At 38.2% G+C, this 16,074-nt stretch overlaps 1 protein-coding gene across 7 annotated transcripts in view; it reads left to right on the forward strand.

The window, feature by feature from the left end:
- The window catches only part of LOC105490285 (zinc finger MYM-type containing 2), a 127,594-nt gene that overhangs the window by 76,186 nt on the left and 35,334 nt on the right, over positions 1-16,074 (forward strand). For all 7 annotated transcript variants that reach the window (XM_071081582.1, XM_071081584.1, XM_011755768.3 and 4 more), the window contains 2 exons: positions 960-1,132; positions 15,774-15,939. In XM_071081582.1, coding sequence (XP_070937683.1) covers positions 960-1,132; positions 15,774-15,939 — 339 coding nt within the window. The remainder of the gene's footprint in view (positions 1-959; positions 1,133-15,773; positions 15,940-16,074) is intronic.

Below are 16,074 nucleotides of genomic sequence, written 5' to 3' on the forward strand. Positions count from 1 at the left end.
TCTTGCTGCACCTAGTTCTCTGCTAGAACCTGTCAGAAATAACAAAACACATAATACCTAGTATTACCGTCAAACTCTAGTTAGATAAAGCTAAAAAGGTAAATTTTAAAGAATATTTTAAAATATAGTTCAAGGTAACAAGTCATAGGACAGTACATAAATGATTGCTAAATAAATTATGTAGAAAACAATTGCAGTTCATGTTTGCAAATAGGAAATGTCATTTTAAACTAGGTTGACGTTGGCAGCATTTGTGGTAGGGGTATAATTTGAGGTCCTTATGAAAGGATGAATAGGATTTTAGTAGATAACATGTAAGTCATTCTACTTACATAGCACAGTATAAGTATAGAGTATTGATCCTCGTAGAGATGGTATAGGGAATAAATAAGATATGTAAAAGTACTTAATGCGTTTATGTACTAGAAAAAAGAAATACTTCATTAAAGGACTAGGTAACAAAAGTGTTTTCTTTGGGCAAGTCAATAAATCTGTTTTATTTCCCTGAAGGTCCATGTAAGACAGGTAAGCTTGAAAAATTAGCTAAAATGCCTGCTTAGGTTGAACGTCTCTATAAGTTTACTCAGAGCCTCTCAGTAGTCTACATTGTTCCTTTTTCTAAAATGCCTGTTTGTATAAGGTATGCTTACTTTGATACTTAAGATTCTATCTATTTCCCCTGCCCAAGCAAGATTCTATTTAAATAGAACAAATAAAATAATTCTGAGACATTACTAGATTTTAATGTCTTGAAACATTATTTTAACCATGTTAGATAATATGTTATCTAATAAAATACCCCATATTCTGTTCTAATTTTTATAGGTTGATATTGATTATAGTAGATTTTGCAGTTTTGATCAGGAGAGGAAAAATCTTGACCAATTAAGATCTGTCTCTGCTCAATAATTAGTTTTTGTGTGTTTTTTGTTTTAATATATAAACCTTATATTTTTCAGGCTGCAAATTATTATACAAACAGGATTTTGCAAGACGTTTAGGATTGAGATGTGTTACTTGCAACTATTGTTCTCAGCTGTGTAAGAAGGGAGCAACTAAAGAACTCGATGGTGTTGTGAGAGATTTCTGCAGTGAAGACTGCTGTAAAAAATTTCAGGATTGGTACTACAAGGCGAGTAACTCCTTTATTATAGCAGCTACTTTAACCAGTCTTAAAAAACGTGGTAGCTGTTACCATTATAAATCTGGCAACTCATTTATTTTAAAAATGTGCACACTTAAGGCCTCACCCTGATAATACTCGTTAAAATTATCATTTCTGCTTGTTTGAAGTAGCATTTTTATCTTTTTTTAATAACTTAAGCATTACCAAAAGATTAGGATATACCTATATTTTCAGCATTGTAGTTTAACAAAATGGATGTTTTTCTAAAATTTGTTGTGTCTTTATTTCACTAAGTAGAATTTTTTTTTTTTTGAGTTGGTATCTCTGTCACCCAGGCTGGAGTGCAGCGGCACCGTCTCGGCTCACTGCGACCGCCACCTCCCAGGTTCAGGCAGTTCTTGTACCTCAGCCTCCCAAGCAGCTGGGATTACAGGCGTGTGCCACCACGCCCAGCTAATTTTTATACTTTCAGTAGAGACAGGGTTTCACTGTGTTGGCCAGGTTGGTCTCGAACTCCTGACCTCAGGTGATCTGTCCTGCTCAACCTCCCAAAGTGCTGAGATTACAGGTGTGAGCCACCGTGCACAGCTAAATAGAAATACTTTTGACTATGTTATCAGTGTTGAATGTTAGCAGGTAATTGTTTTGGATACTTGGGATATATTTTAGAAACATCTTGCTCTTTTTTGGCTTTTCGTCTTTTTAATTGTGAGTTTTGGGGGACTTTAAGATTGAAAGGAATGCTAAGTAGAGACCAGAAGCATTTAATTTGAAACTATAAATGTGTGTATGTGTATGTGTCATACTAAATCCACTTTTAAAATTTAACTTTTAAGTTCAGGAGTACATGTTCAGGTTTTTTATATAGGTCAATTTGGGGCATGGTAAATGATGGGTAAATGACCCATCGTTACATAGGTCAGTTTGGGTCATGTTATACTGATTGTTTTATCACCCAGGTATTAAACCTACTACCCATTAGTTATTTTTCCTGTTTCTTTTTTTTTTTTTTTTTTTTTTTGAGACGGAGTCTGGCTCTGTCGCCCGGGCTGGAGTGCAGTGGCCGGATCTCAGCTCACTGCAAGCTCCGCCCCCCGGGTTTACGCCATTCTCCTGCCTCAGCCTCCCGAGTAGCTGGGACTACAGGCGCCCGCCGCCTCGCCCGGCTAGTTTTTTGTATTTTTTAGTAGAGACGGGGTTTCACCGTGTTCGCCAGGATGGTCTCGATCTCCTGACCTCATGATCCGCCCGTCTCGGCCTCCCAAAGTGCTAGGATTACAGGCTTGAGCCACCGCGCCTGGCCAGTTTTTCCTGTTTCTTTCCCTCCTCCTACCCTCCACTCTTTCGTAGGCCCCAGTGTCTGTGGTTCCCCTGTTATGTGTTTGTGTTCTCATCTTTTGCTTTTCTTTTCCTGTGTTGGTTTGCTAAGGATAATGGCCTCCAGTCCCATCCATGTTCCTTCAGAGGATATAATCTCTTTTTTATTGCTGCATAGTATTCCGTGGTATATATGAACCACATTTTCTTTATCCACTCTACTATTGGTAGGCATTTAGGTTGACCCTAAGTGTTTGCTGTTGTGAATAGTGCTACAACAAACATATGTGTGCATGCTTTTTCTGTGCAGAAGCTCTTTAATTAAATCCCATTTGTCAGTTTTTGCTTTTGTTGCAGTTGCTTTTGGCATCTTAATCTTTGTTGGTTCCTATGTCCAGAATGGTATTGCCTAGGTTGGCTTCAGGGGTTTTTAAAGTTTTGGGTTTTACATTTAAGTCTTTAATCCATCTTGAGTTAATTTTTGTGTGTGGTGTAAGGAAGGGATCCAATTTCAGTCTTCTCCATATCATTAGCCAGTTATCCCAGCAGCATTTATTGAATAGGGAATCTTTTTCTCATTGCTTGTTTTTGTCAGGTTTGTTGAAGATCAGATAGTTGTAGGTGTGTGACCTCATTTCTGGGCTCTTTATTCTGTTCCATTGGTCTATGTGTCTGCTTTTGTACCAGTACCATGCTGTTTTGGTTACTGTATCCCTATAGCATAGTTTGAAGTCAGGTAGCATGATTCCTCCATCTTTGTTCTTTTTGCGTTTTTTGCTTAGGATGGCCTTGGCTACTTGGGCTCTTTTTTGGTTCCATAGAATTAAAGACATGTTTTTGTTGTTGTTGTTCTGCGAAGAGTGTCATTGGTAGTTTAATGGGAATAGCATTGAATCTGTAAATGGCTCTGGCAATATGGCTATGTTAATGATATTGACTCTTTTTATCCATGAGCATGGAATATTTTTCCATTTGTTTGTGTCATCTCTGATTCCTTTGAGCAGTATTTTGTAGTTCTCCTTGTAGAGATTTTTCACCTCCCTGATTGGCTGTATTCCTAGGTATTTTATTCTTTTTGTGGCAATTTTCAAAGAGATTGTGTTTCTAGTTTAGCTCTCAGCTTGATTGTTGTTGGCATATAGAAAAGCTGGTGATTTTTGTACATTGATTTTGTATCCTTTGCTGAAGTTGTTTATTAGCTGAAGGAACTTTTGGGCTGAGTGTGTGGAGTTTTCTAGATATAGGATCATGTCATTTGTGAACAGGGGAAGTTTGACATCCTTTCTTCCTATTTGGACGCCTTTTATTTCTTTCTCTCTCCTGATTGCTCTGGCCAGGACTTCCAATACTGTGTTGAACAGGAGTGGTGAGAGAGGGCATCCTTGTCTTATGCCAGTTTTCAAGGGGAATGCATGCTTCCAGCCTTTGCCCATGCAGTATGATGTTCGCTGTGGATTTGTCATAGTTGACTCTTATTTTGAGGTATATTTCTTTAATATCTAGTTTATTGAGAGTTTTTTTTTTTTTTTCTTTTTGAGACGGCATCTCGCTCTGTCACCCAGGCTGGAGTGCAGTGGCACCATCTCGGCTCACTGCAGGCTCCACCTCCTGGGTTCACGTCATTCTCCTGCCTCAGCTTCCTGAGTAGCTGGGACTGCAGGCACCCGCCACCATGCCCGGATAATTTTTTTGTGTGTGTTTTTAGTAGAGACGGGGTTTCACCGTGTTAGTCAGGATGGTCTCTATCTCCTGACCTTGTGATCCGCCCGTCTCAGCCTCCCAAAGTGCTGGGATTACAGGCATGAGCCACCGTGCCCGGCCTATTGAGAGTTTTTAACATAAAGGGATGCTGAATGTTATTGAAAGCCTTTTCTGCATCTATTGAGATAATCATGTGGTTTTTGTCTTTAGTTCTGTTTATGTAATGAATCACATTTATTGATTTGCGTATGTTGAACTTAACTTGCATCCCAGTGATAGAGCCTACTTGATCATGGTGCATAAGCCTCTTCAGTGTGCTGCTGGATTTGGTTTGGCAGTATTTTGTTGAGGATTTTGGCATTGATGTTCATCAAGGATATTGGCTTGAAATTTTCTTTTCTTGTTGTGTCTTTGCCAGTTTTTGGTATCATTATGATGCTGGCCTCATAGAATGAGTTAAGGAGAAGTCCCCCCTCCTCAATTTTTTGGAATAGTTTCAGTAGGAGCGATACCAGCTCTTCTTTGTGCATCTGGTAGAATTGTGTTGTGAATCCATCTGGTCCTGGACTTTTTTTGGTTGGTAGGATATTTATTACTGATTCTATTTTGGAGCTCATTATTGGTTTGGTCAGGGATTCAATTTTTTCCTCGCTCAGTCTTGGGAGGGTATATATGTGTCTAGGAATTTGTCCATTTCTTCTAGATTTTCTAGTTTATGTGCACAGAGGTGTTCATTGTAATCTCTGGTGGTTATTCGTATTTCTGTGGGGTAGTGGTAATAATATCCCCTTTATTGTTTCTAATTGTTTATTTGGGTCTTCTCTCTTTTCTTTATTAGTCTAGCTCGCAGTCTATTAATCCCCTCCCCAAAAAAAACCACTCCTGGATTTATTGATCTTTTGAATGGTTTTTCATGTCTCAATCTTCTTCAGTTCAGCTCTGATTTTGGTTATTTCTTGTCTTCTGCTAGGTTTGGGGTTGGTTTTCTCTTGGTTCTCTAGTTCTTTTAGTTGTGATGTTAGGTTGTTAAATTGAGATCTTTCTAACTTTTTGATGTGGACATTTAGTGCTATAAATTTCCCTCTCAACACTGCCTTAGCTGTGTACCAGAAATTCTGGTACGTTGTATCTTTGTTCTTATTGGTTTCAAATAATTAACTGGTTTCTGCCTTAATATCATTATGTACCCAAAAGTTGTTCAGGAACAGGTTATTCCGTTTCCATGTTTGTATGGTTTTGAATGAATTTCTTAGTCTTGATTTCTAATTTGATTGTACTGTGATCCAAGAAACTTTTGGTTATGATTTCAGTCCTTTTGCATTTACTGAGAAATGTTTTATATGTGATTATGTGATCAGTTTTAAGAGTATGTGCCATGTGACAGTGAGAAGAATGTATATTTTGTTGTTTTGGGGTGTCCATTTGATTCTGTGCTGAGTTCAGGTCTTGAATATCTTCATTAATTTTCTGCCTCGATGATCTGTCTGATACTGTCATTGGAGCATTGTCTGGGGGGTCTGAGTCTCTTTGTACGTCTCTAAGAACTTCCTGTATGAACCTGGGTGCTCCTGTGTTGGGTGCATTTATGTTCAGGATAATTAGGTCTGATGGTTGAATTGAACCCTTTACCATTATGTAATGACCTTCTTTGTCTCTTTTGATCTTTGTTGGTTCAAAGTCTGTTTTGTCTGAGGCAACCCCTGCTTTTCTCTGTTTTCCATTTGCGTGGTAGATTTTTCTCCATCCCTTTATTTTGAGCCTATGTGTGTCAGTGCATGTGAGATGAGTCTCTTGAAAATAGCATACCAGTGGGTCTTGTTTCCGTATCCAAGCCACTGTGTACCTTTTAATTGGGGCATTTAGCCTGTTTACATTTAAGGTTAGTATTGATATGTGTGGGTTTTATCCTGTCATCATGATGTTAGCTCGTTATTTTTCTGTCTTGTTTATGTGGTTGCTTTATAGTGTCACTGGTCTGTACTTAAGTGTGTTTTTGTAGTGGCTGTTAATGGTCTTTCCTTTCCATATTTAGTGCTTCCTTCAAGAGCTCTTGTAAGGCAGGTCTGGTAGTGACAAATACCTTCAGATTTTGCTTGTCTGAAAAGGATCTTATTTCTCCTTTACTTATGAAGCTTAGTTTGGTGGGATATGAAATTCTGGTTGGCAAGTGGCACTGATGTTAAATTAAAAAAAAAATGTTGAATATTGGCCCCCAATCTCTTCTGGCTTGTAGGGTTTCTCCTGAGAAGTCTGCTATTAGTCCGATGAGTTTCCATTTGTAGGTGACCTGACCTTTCTCTCTAGCTGCCTTTTAACATTTTTTTCTTTCATTTTAATCTTGTATCTGATGTTTATGTGCCTTGAGAATGATCTTTTTATGAAATATCATACTGGGGTTCTCTACCTTTCCTGAATTTGAATGTTGGCCTCTCTAGCTAGGTTGGGAAGTTCTCATGGATGATATCCAGAAATAGGTTTTCCAAGTTGCTTATACTCTCCCCATTTCTTCCAGGGACACCAATTGAGTTGTAGATTTGGTCTCTTTACGTAATCCCATATTTCCTGGAGGTTTTGCTCAATCATTTTTATTCTTTTGCTCTGTATTCTTGTCTGTCTTATTTCACAAGGCCAGTCTGCAAGCTCTGAGAGTCTTTCTTCCGCTTGGTCTATTTTGCTGTTAATACTTGTGATTGCCTTATGAAATTCTTGTAGTGTGTTTTTCAGCTCTATCAGATCAGTTACATTCTTTTCTATATGGGGTATTTTGTCTGTAAGCTCCTGCATTGTTCCTTGGATTGGGTTTCAGTGTGCTCTTGCTTCTCAGTGATCTTCGTTCCTCTCCATATTCTGAATTCTGTTTCTGTTATTTCAGCCATCTCTGCCTGATTTAGAACCCTTACTGGAGAGGTAGTACAGCCATTTGGAGGAAAGAAGGTACTCTGGCTTTTTGAGTTGTCAGGGTTCTTGTGCTGGTTCTTTTTTATCTTTGTGGGCTTATACTCCTTCAACCTTTGAGGTTGCTGTTTTTTTTGTTTGTTTGTTTGTTTGTTTTTTTGTTGTTTTTTTGAGACAGGGTCTTGCTATGTGGCCTGGGCTGGAGTATCATGGCATGATCTTGGCTTACTGCAACTTCCGCCTCCCGGGTTCAAGTGATTGTCAGCTTCCCGAGTAGTTGGGATTACAGGCATACGCCACAACACCCAGCTCATTTTTGTATTTTTAGTAGAGACGGGGTTTCACCATGTTGGCCAAGCTGGTCTCGAACTCCTGACCTCAAGTGATCCACCTGCCTCTGCCTCCCAAAGTGCTGGAATTACAGACGTGAGCCACTGTGCCCGGCCAATTTTTTTTTCTTTTATCCTATATTTGATGGCCTTGAGGGTTTAATTGTGGAATAAGGTGGATACAGCCAAGTGACTCTGTTTCTGGAAGATTTTAAGGGACCAGTGCTGAGTTCCCAACTCCTGGACTGTGTGCTTTAACTCTGGGGTACTTGTATCAGTGTCTACTTTATTCTGTCTCCTGGAGCTTAGGTATCCACTGCGCTGGGGAGACTGACATGTTTGGGGTCACTGATCACTACACTCGATGGATGGTGTCAAAGCATTTGGTAGTGAGGTGACAGCAGGATCCATCCTCATTGGCATGTGCCAGCAGCAGTGCAGTGTGGTGGAGTACACACTAGTTGGCTGTGGCAGGATGCTAGTTGGTGCTGGGGTGCCTGCCTCCCAGCCTACACTTGCCACAGTGGTGGATGCAATGTGGCTGGGGGGTGGAGTGGGGAGCCCCTGTCAGCTGCTGTGCCTGTGGTTGTGCTGATGGTGGTGGTGGCAGGGCGCTGGCAGGTGCAGGTCTTTGTGCATTCTCAGAGGGCTCTTGGTCGCTCAGGGAGGTGGAGTGTCCACTGTTTGTGTGCTCTTGGCAGTGTTGGTGAAAGGGCCAGGTTGTGGTAGGGGTGGGACTGACTGCTAAGGCTCTAACTGAAGTGTTATTGGTGGGGCAAGGTGGGGGCGAAGTGCACTCCCACTGCATGAGTGGCAGGGCAGGGTGCACGCGTACACGTGGGTGCTGGCTGGGTGAGGCAAGCAAAACCTGCCTGCACATGGCAAAGGGATGTGGGAAGTATCCGTGGGCCCCAGGGGAAGCTGCAGTGTGGGGAGGGAATGTATGGCGCTGCTGCATGTCTGTGGGGGCCACCCCACTGGGGCTCTCCAGTGGTCAGGTTCAGTCTGCCAGGGTAGAAGCTATGATGAGGGCTCCTAGGACACTCGAGGCTGACCTTAAAGCAGGTACTGTCAGACTAGGAGCCTGCAACAGGCCGACAGACCAAGGGCTGCTCCGGTCAGACTGGCCCCTTCTTATGGGCAAGGCTTCCCTGCAGAGTTCAGATCTGACAGTTGCCCTAGGGTTAAAGTCTCCTATGGGAGCAAGTTGATTCTAGGTGGATGGTCATCCTTGGCTGTGCTTCACTACAGAGGCCCCAGCACCAAACCCTCTGGGCTCCACATCAGCTGGCTTGCTGCCCCTACAACTTCTTTAAGCAGCTCTCCCTGCCAACTCAATTGTCCCTGCTGGTTGAAGGGTTTCCTCCTCCTGAGATTCCAGAGGCCTTGGCCAGAGCAGGTTCCTTTCTGCCAGTTCATCTAACTTGTGCCCTCAGCATATTGGGGGCCAAGAACAAGTCCTAGTGTGTGATAGCCCCATGCAGGTTCCTAGATTCCTTCCTCTTCAGACAGGCTTCTCTCTGTCTTCCCTCCTCTACTCCTGGTGCTTTCCCTCTGAAGATCTGTCAGGAGTGCGCCAGCATTCTCAGTCCCTCTGAAGATCTGTCAGGAGTGGGCCAGCATTCTCAGTCCCTCTGAAGATCTGTTAGGAGTGCGCCAGCATTCTCAGTCCCTCCGGGCAACTCTTCTAGCTGGCCGCGGCTAGTCAGCCATCTTGCCCCAGCATCTACTTTTATAAAGTCAGTCTCTTTTCACACATTGCATTAATTTCTTCCTAGATAAGAAAATGAGTAAGTTTGGAGTGTGTGTAGTCAGAAAGATTACAAGGAAAGAGCATTAATTCCTATGTTGATAACATGGAAAACCATCTCAATGCCGAAACTTCATTGTGGGTACAGTTGTAAAGCATGTGAAGGCAGGCTGAGCACGGTGGCTCACTCCTGTAATCCCAGCACTTTGGGAGGCCAAGGCAGGCAGATCACTTGAGGTCGGGAGTTCAAGACCAGCCTGGCCAACATGGTAAAACCCCGTCTCTACCAAAAATATAAAAATTAACCATGCATAGTGGTGCATGCCTGTAATCTCAGCTACTCGGGAGGCTGAGGCAGAAAAATCACTTGAACCTGGGAGGCGGAGGTTGCAATGAGGTGAGATGGTGCCTCTGCACTCCAGCCCGGGCAACAGAGTGAGACTCTGTGTCAAAAAAAAAAAAAAAAAAAAAAAAGCATGTGAAGACAGACATCATCATGACTTCAAAATTGTGAAGCCCTCTAAAGAAACAGCTGAATATGAAGACCAGTATTTAGTTTACTTTATCAAGCTATTGGTATTAAAATGATACTACTAGGAGAATTGCAGGAGTTCTGGTGCAGTTCTTTAATATCTGCAGTTCACCATGTTAACTGGCATTGTAAATAAAAAGAGGAAGATGCTTTCCAAGTTAAGAGCTGTGAAGTAATTTCCAACTTGTTAAGAGCTGTGAAGTAATTGAGACTTAAGAGTTTTGATGTACTTTTAAAAAAGTTACTTCATTGCTTTACTGTTGCTTCTGTATGATGTAAACTTTAAAAATGAAGGCTCAAATTTTAGAAATACACAGAGGACTAACATACACTCTAAAATGTGTTTCTTTTAGTCTAAACCAATGTTTTGTTTATAGATATTAGTGTTTTTGAGAAATCCCTCAGAAAATGTTACTTCAGCGCCTTGGAATGCTTGATGTTAGTTCAGCACATACAAGTGCACTTTTATGCCCATTGTTTAGGAGGTTTTATTTTTAAAATTTTCTTTTGGATAATCTCAATAAAGGCATTTAGTGAGTACAAATTTGGAAATCCCATTTTATTTTTATGTCTATTTGCATTGTTTATCTTATTGTTTAAGACAGAAATTGTTACTATGTGATGATGATTTCCCTGTCATTTTACTGTACAAATATCTGCCTAATTGTAAAATTATGAATATAAAATTTTAATGTATAATAATCTTTCTTGGAGGATTTTTTTGTTGTTGTTCACAGCACATACTGAATGTATTTCTCTATTCGGCTTCTTTCTTTGAATGAATGATCTCCCAGCTTTAAAAAATATTACTGGGGCTGGGTGCAGTGGCTTATGCTTGTACTCCTAGCACTTTGGGAGTATGAGGTGGGAGAATCAGTTGAGGCCAGAAGTTCAAGACCAGCCTGGGGAACATAGAGCACATCTCTGCAAAAAAAATTAAAAATTAGCCAGGTGTGATGGCATGCCCCTATAGTCCCAGATACTCAGCAGGATGAGACAAGAGAATTGCTTGAGCCCAGGAGTTCGAGGCTGTGGTGAGCTATGATTACACCACTGCATTCAAGCCTAGGTGACAGAGCAAGACCCTGTCTCAAAAAGAAAAAAAAAGATTACTGAGAGCAGTGGCTCACGACTTTAGTCTCAGCCTTTTGGGAGGATGAAGTGAGGGGGTTGTTTGAAGTTGGGAGTGCTAGTCCAGCCTGGGCAATATAGCGAGACCCCAACTCTACAAAAAATAAAAAACTTAGGCATGGTGGTGCATGCCTGTAGTCCTGGCTCCTTGGGAGGCTGAAGTGGAAGGATCACTTGAGCTCAGGTTTTTGAGGTGGCAGTGAGCTCTGATCACACCACTGCACTCTGGCCTGGGAGACACAGTAAGACTTTGTCTCTAAATTAAAAAATATATATGTATATAGATAAGTTTGGGATTTGTTTCCCTCTTTGGGAAGCAAAGGTATGTTCTTTGGCAGAAGACCATGTTATTGTAGATGTTGCCATGTATTCCGCTTTGCTGCTTATTTTAAAAGATAGTTACGTCTATTTTCATTTATGCAGAATTTAGTGATGAGGATTTAACGAAGCAGTGCTTTTCAGAATATACAAGAAATACATTAGTCAAATACCAAGTTACAATCATCTAGTTATGTTTAATGTCAGTATTCTGTACCTTAAGTACATTATATATTCCTGCCTTATTTTAAACAGATTTTTGTATAATATACGTAATAACTTATTATATATTATACTAATCTGAGGAATAAAGGTAAGACTATTTTTGTTACATGGTAGAAATTTATAAAGCAAGTAGCAATGCTCATTTTTCTATACAATCAATATGCACCACAATCTTTGAAATGTGAAGAGTTGTCTCTCTTCATTCATCCTTGGTTTTTCTGCATGCAGCCATTGTTGTAATCAAATGGTAACTTTACTCTCTGTGCTTTCTACTTGAGTCAGATTGTATTTTCTTATACCCCCCATGCATCCCTTCTATTCACTGTTGCCATGATATCATCTTGAAAATGTGGTAAACTAATTATGGGGTCCTCCCCCTTTTATGACTTACCCTTTTTTTTTTAAATACTCACAAGTTTATATATTAGCGCATTAAAACCTATGACCCTTACAAATCATTCTGGCTTATCAGAAAAATAAGCTTCAAGCCAAAGGAAAAAAGAGTGCTTCATCACAGAAACTTAAAAATCAACAGCTAGCCAATCTGGCTGTTATTTCATGTTTAGCCATGAACATTTCTTAAATGGTCATGCACACACATTGTATTTTTACCTTCTCTTATCTTTGCACTTTAGATTGAGAGACTACTACCTATAGTATAAATAACTTCTACATTTTTTTTAATTTAAATTTAGTTTTATGCTTTAAAAATTTTTTTACTTGACAAGTCACTGAATGAGCTGTGTTTTCTGGTTTATATCATGGTTTGCTTCTAGATTTAAAATAGAGATTTATTAAATCCTGTCTCTTCTAAACTGGAATAAGAAACGTGTGACATCATGCAACCAAAAGATGCTGAAAATACAACTAATGTATTTTTCTTCTCCCAGATACCTTTTTAGAAAGAAGTAGATTTTACTTTTCCTCAGGTAAATGTTTCCGGGCAGATTGAAAAACCAGATAGTTCTTTTGATCTGTGTAAGTTTAAAAGTTTTTAAGAAAAAGGATTTAGTATTGCAATGCAATAATAGCTAGAAGGTGTTTGATAAATTGGTAAAGATAATATTTCAAAAGGTCCCCTGTTTCTCAAGGCTATGTCTATTAAGACCTAAGCTTTTCTTAAACCATATTACTTCCGATTGCACAGGTTTTTAACACAGATTTTGATTTGTTTTCCAAACAAGTAGCAAACGGTGGCAATATTAAATTCTTAATACAAATGCCCTCTAATAGTCTTAACAGTATGATTGATGGGCTTTAAATTAATAATATTAGACTTCTATAATTTTTCTTTATAAACTGCTATATCCATTTTTTAAAATTGTTTTTGAAATTAATTTTAGGAAAAGAATATTTAATATTCGAATATTGCTTTAAATGTATCTTTTTGGTCACCAGACAATTCCTATGCTTTGCGTAGTACCCAGTCACCTTTTATCACTGCATTCTTTTTTTTTGTAGTGAATCACTCTACTGTGCTCAGAAAGCTGTATTGAGAAGTCATAAAGGATTTCTGTTTAAAATGTCTGTAAAATACCCCTATCTTTTTCATATTCATGGTTCTCCCCTGGAAAATTAGGTTTGTTTGGTGAAATAGGGAACAAATAGATAGGAAAGTTTTTTAAAAAGATGTATATATCAACGAAAAATGAAAAGTTGAAACTATCCAAGAAGTGAAAGGGACTGGGTCAGGATAGGCTGAATGACCTTTGCCAGTTATTGAAAATGAAATTTCTGTTTAGTGATAGATTGGTTTAAGGTTTTTGAATCAGAGTTTAGTACCTGGCTGTTACTTAGATTTGTTTGAACCTGTGATTTTTTTTTTTTTCTCCTCCTCCTTAGTTTGCTATTCTTGATTTCACAATGACAAGAAAACCACAAAATAGATGATGCAGTATTTTTAAAACCAGAGACTTATGTCCCATTTATTTCATTTTTAATGGTGTCTTAGTAGTTATTTTTTGCAAATGGCTAGGGAATGCATCTTGGAGTGGAGTTGTGTTGGTGTTGGTAAGGAATGATGATCATTAATGATCTTTTTAAATTGGCCATCATATTTTAACTGAATTCCATACGTTTTACTAGGAGTTTGCATAAGTGGATGTAAAAGAAACAAAAGTTCACAACCTCCAAAATTTTAATTGTGGCATTAAACTTGGAATTATTAGTATTAAGTTCTCACTTACTATTTTTTCGGGCTGAAAAAATACATGCCTATTTTGTTTACATTTGTAAATTGGTGTTCATCTTGCCCCTTTTTTCTTTGGGTAGAGGGAAATTATCTAAATTTGTTTTGAACCTTTAAAAGAAGAAGGGAGCTTCAAGTATTGGTTCTATAAAAACCAAGTGTCAAATTGTAGAACGATGAAGTGATTCCATTGTTCAAATTCTTTAGGTGGAATGTGTTTGATTTTATGCTGTTGACCTTCCAAATTATTGTATAAATGGCAGTACTACTCCTAAGAGTCAGCATAGTACGTGTAATGATTTGAATTAATACAGATTTCTATTTTAAAGGTCAAATCGAGAATCTTATAGCATTTTATTTGTATTGTGTTAGGATATTTATTCTCTAGTCATTTATAGTAACTCATTTTGTCTTTATTGCTTAGTGTACAGGATAAAGCCTGGGTTTTGACTTGGTTGTCTGCTTTTTGAATCCCATCTCTGCATTTTTAATATTTGACCTTAGTTATTTAATCTTTTTAGATCTTAGTTTGCAGTACCCATTTTGCGGGGCTGTTGTGAAGATTTATAGAGAGAAGATACAACGGGTTTGGCTCTTATTTCAGGTTCTCAGTGAACAATGTAGTCAGGCTGTAACTCTACTTTCGGTTCTTGCACTGTTCAGAATCAATGAATAAAGTATTAAGCTTCCATTTCCTTCCTTTATGCTTTGTCTCTTTTTTTGAGCATAAATTATAAAAAGGGAAAAAGAAACTGAAAGAAAGAAAAGAAACCCTGGAACAATTCTATGGTTATTTTGAAGAACAGTCTCGCTGGTGAGAATTTAACAAAGGGTCTTTTTTATTATTGAGTGAAAATATGATCTTGGTTGATATTAAGTGCTGTTGTTAGTGAGATGATCATATAATACCATCAGCAGTATAAAATTTGTATTCACAAGTTTTTGGACAAGAGTCGTGATATTGGCATCACTTAGTAGTCATAATTTGTACTATAAATCTTCATTCACTTAACATTTATTCAGCAGGAGAAATACCTGACCTGGAGAAAAAAAAAGAGCCTGTGTTCTAACCTTGGGGTATGTTTGTTATGTAAGACCTGTTTGTCAACATAGTCATTTGTTAATATTCCTGACCAGGAATTTTGACGTGGCATTTGTAGAATTCCTGTTGAAATTGTAACGTGAGAAATTTCAAAATCCACAGTGTAAAACTCTAGATTAGAGTAATAAAGGAAAAGCTGTAGCCACAATTATTATGAACTGCAAAATACTTAACAGTTATTACTTTGTCAAAATTTCAAAGCTGGTAAGCCAAAGGGTAATTGAAAAAAATAATAGTAGTTCATTTCTAGACCAGAAACTTAAATTATGAAAAGAACTGTATTTGAAATTATATCATTTTTCTGTATTTGAAGATATATCGTTTATATTTTCTTCACACTCATTAGTCAAGATGTTAATAGTGAAAATGGGCAAAATCTAGGGAAATTAAGATCCTAAAAAACAAAAATCTGTCTCAAGATTATTGATTCACCAAAATAAAGTACATTCTTTGAATTTTAATTTGTTTTTCTTGTATCATTTTTTGGTATTGCAGGTTAAGTTGTGGACCCATTGGGCTGATTGTTTTCCTAGATGTGGGTCAAATCGCTTGTCTTATTGATATTACTGGTTTTCAGAACATTTAAACATTGAGTGTTTAAAAACATGAACTCAAAGTTCTTGTTACTAAAATTAAATACATTTATTTATTAAAGCTTTTCAAATTTATATTAAACTGTTGAAAAACTGAAATAGTTCAAGTTAACATCCATAAATTTCCCATCATAAGAGCTTGCTTCAAAATTGCCTTTGCCTTGTACAACAAACCTGGGAAATCCGTTCATTACTCGTAAATGTTCAATATAATGGTAGGAGACGATTCTACCAGTATATTATATGGCCCTCAAAAGTATTTAAAGACATTAAAATACATTGGTTTGGTCTACCAATATGTATTTAGTTATCCTACCTTTGTGATGCTGGTCTTTGGCTCCTGGTAAGTATAGGATGGAACTTTGTCAATTGAGAAATTGCTTCTTTTTTTTTTTTTTTTCCACTTTCACTTATTGTACATTTTACTGTTTATAAATGATTTATATTATAGTTCTATTTTTCTTTATCACTCACGGTTTTATCACATTTGGCAATAATCACTGATAAACTTCTGGAAATCTTCAAAAATAATTTGCAATGTCTGAAACCTTCCTTTTTAAATTAAGGCTGCAAGGTGTGACTGTTGTAAATCTCAAGGAACTCTTAAAGAGCGAGTTCAGTGGCGTGGGGAAATGAAACATTTCTGTGATCAACATTGCTTACTGCGTTTCTACTGTCAACAAAATGAGCCCAACATGACAACTCAGAAAGGACCTGAAAACTTGCATTATGGTATGTAATAATTTAGGTGATAACTTGAAAGCCCTGTAAATCAGTCTTTACGTAGTTCTGAATCCAAAACACTGATAATGAATAGTTGATTTTGGAGATAGCTTAACAGCAACTTAAATTCCGTAGATTCTCTGG

The sequence above is a fragment of the Macaca nemestrina genome, chromosome 16, assembly GCF_043159975.1.
Source record: "Macaca nemestrina isolate mMacNem1 chromosome 16, mMacNem.hap1, whole genome shotgun sequence".
NCBI lineage: Eukaryota > Metazoa > Chordata > Mammalia > Primates > Cercopithecidae > Macaca > Macaca nemestrina.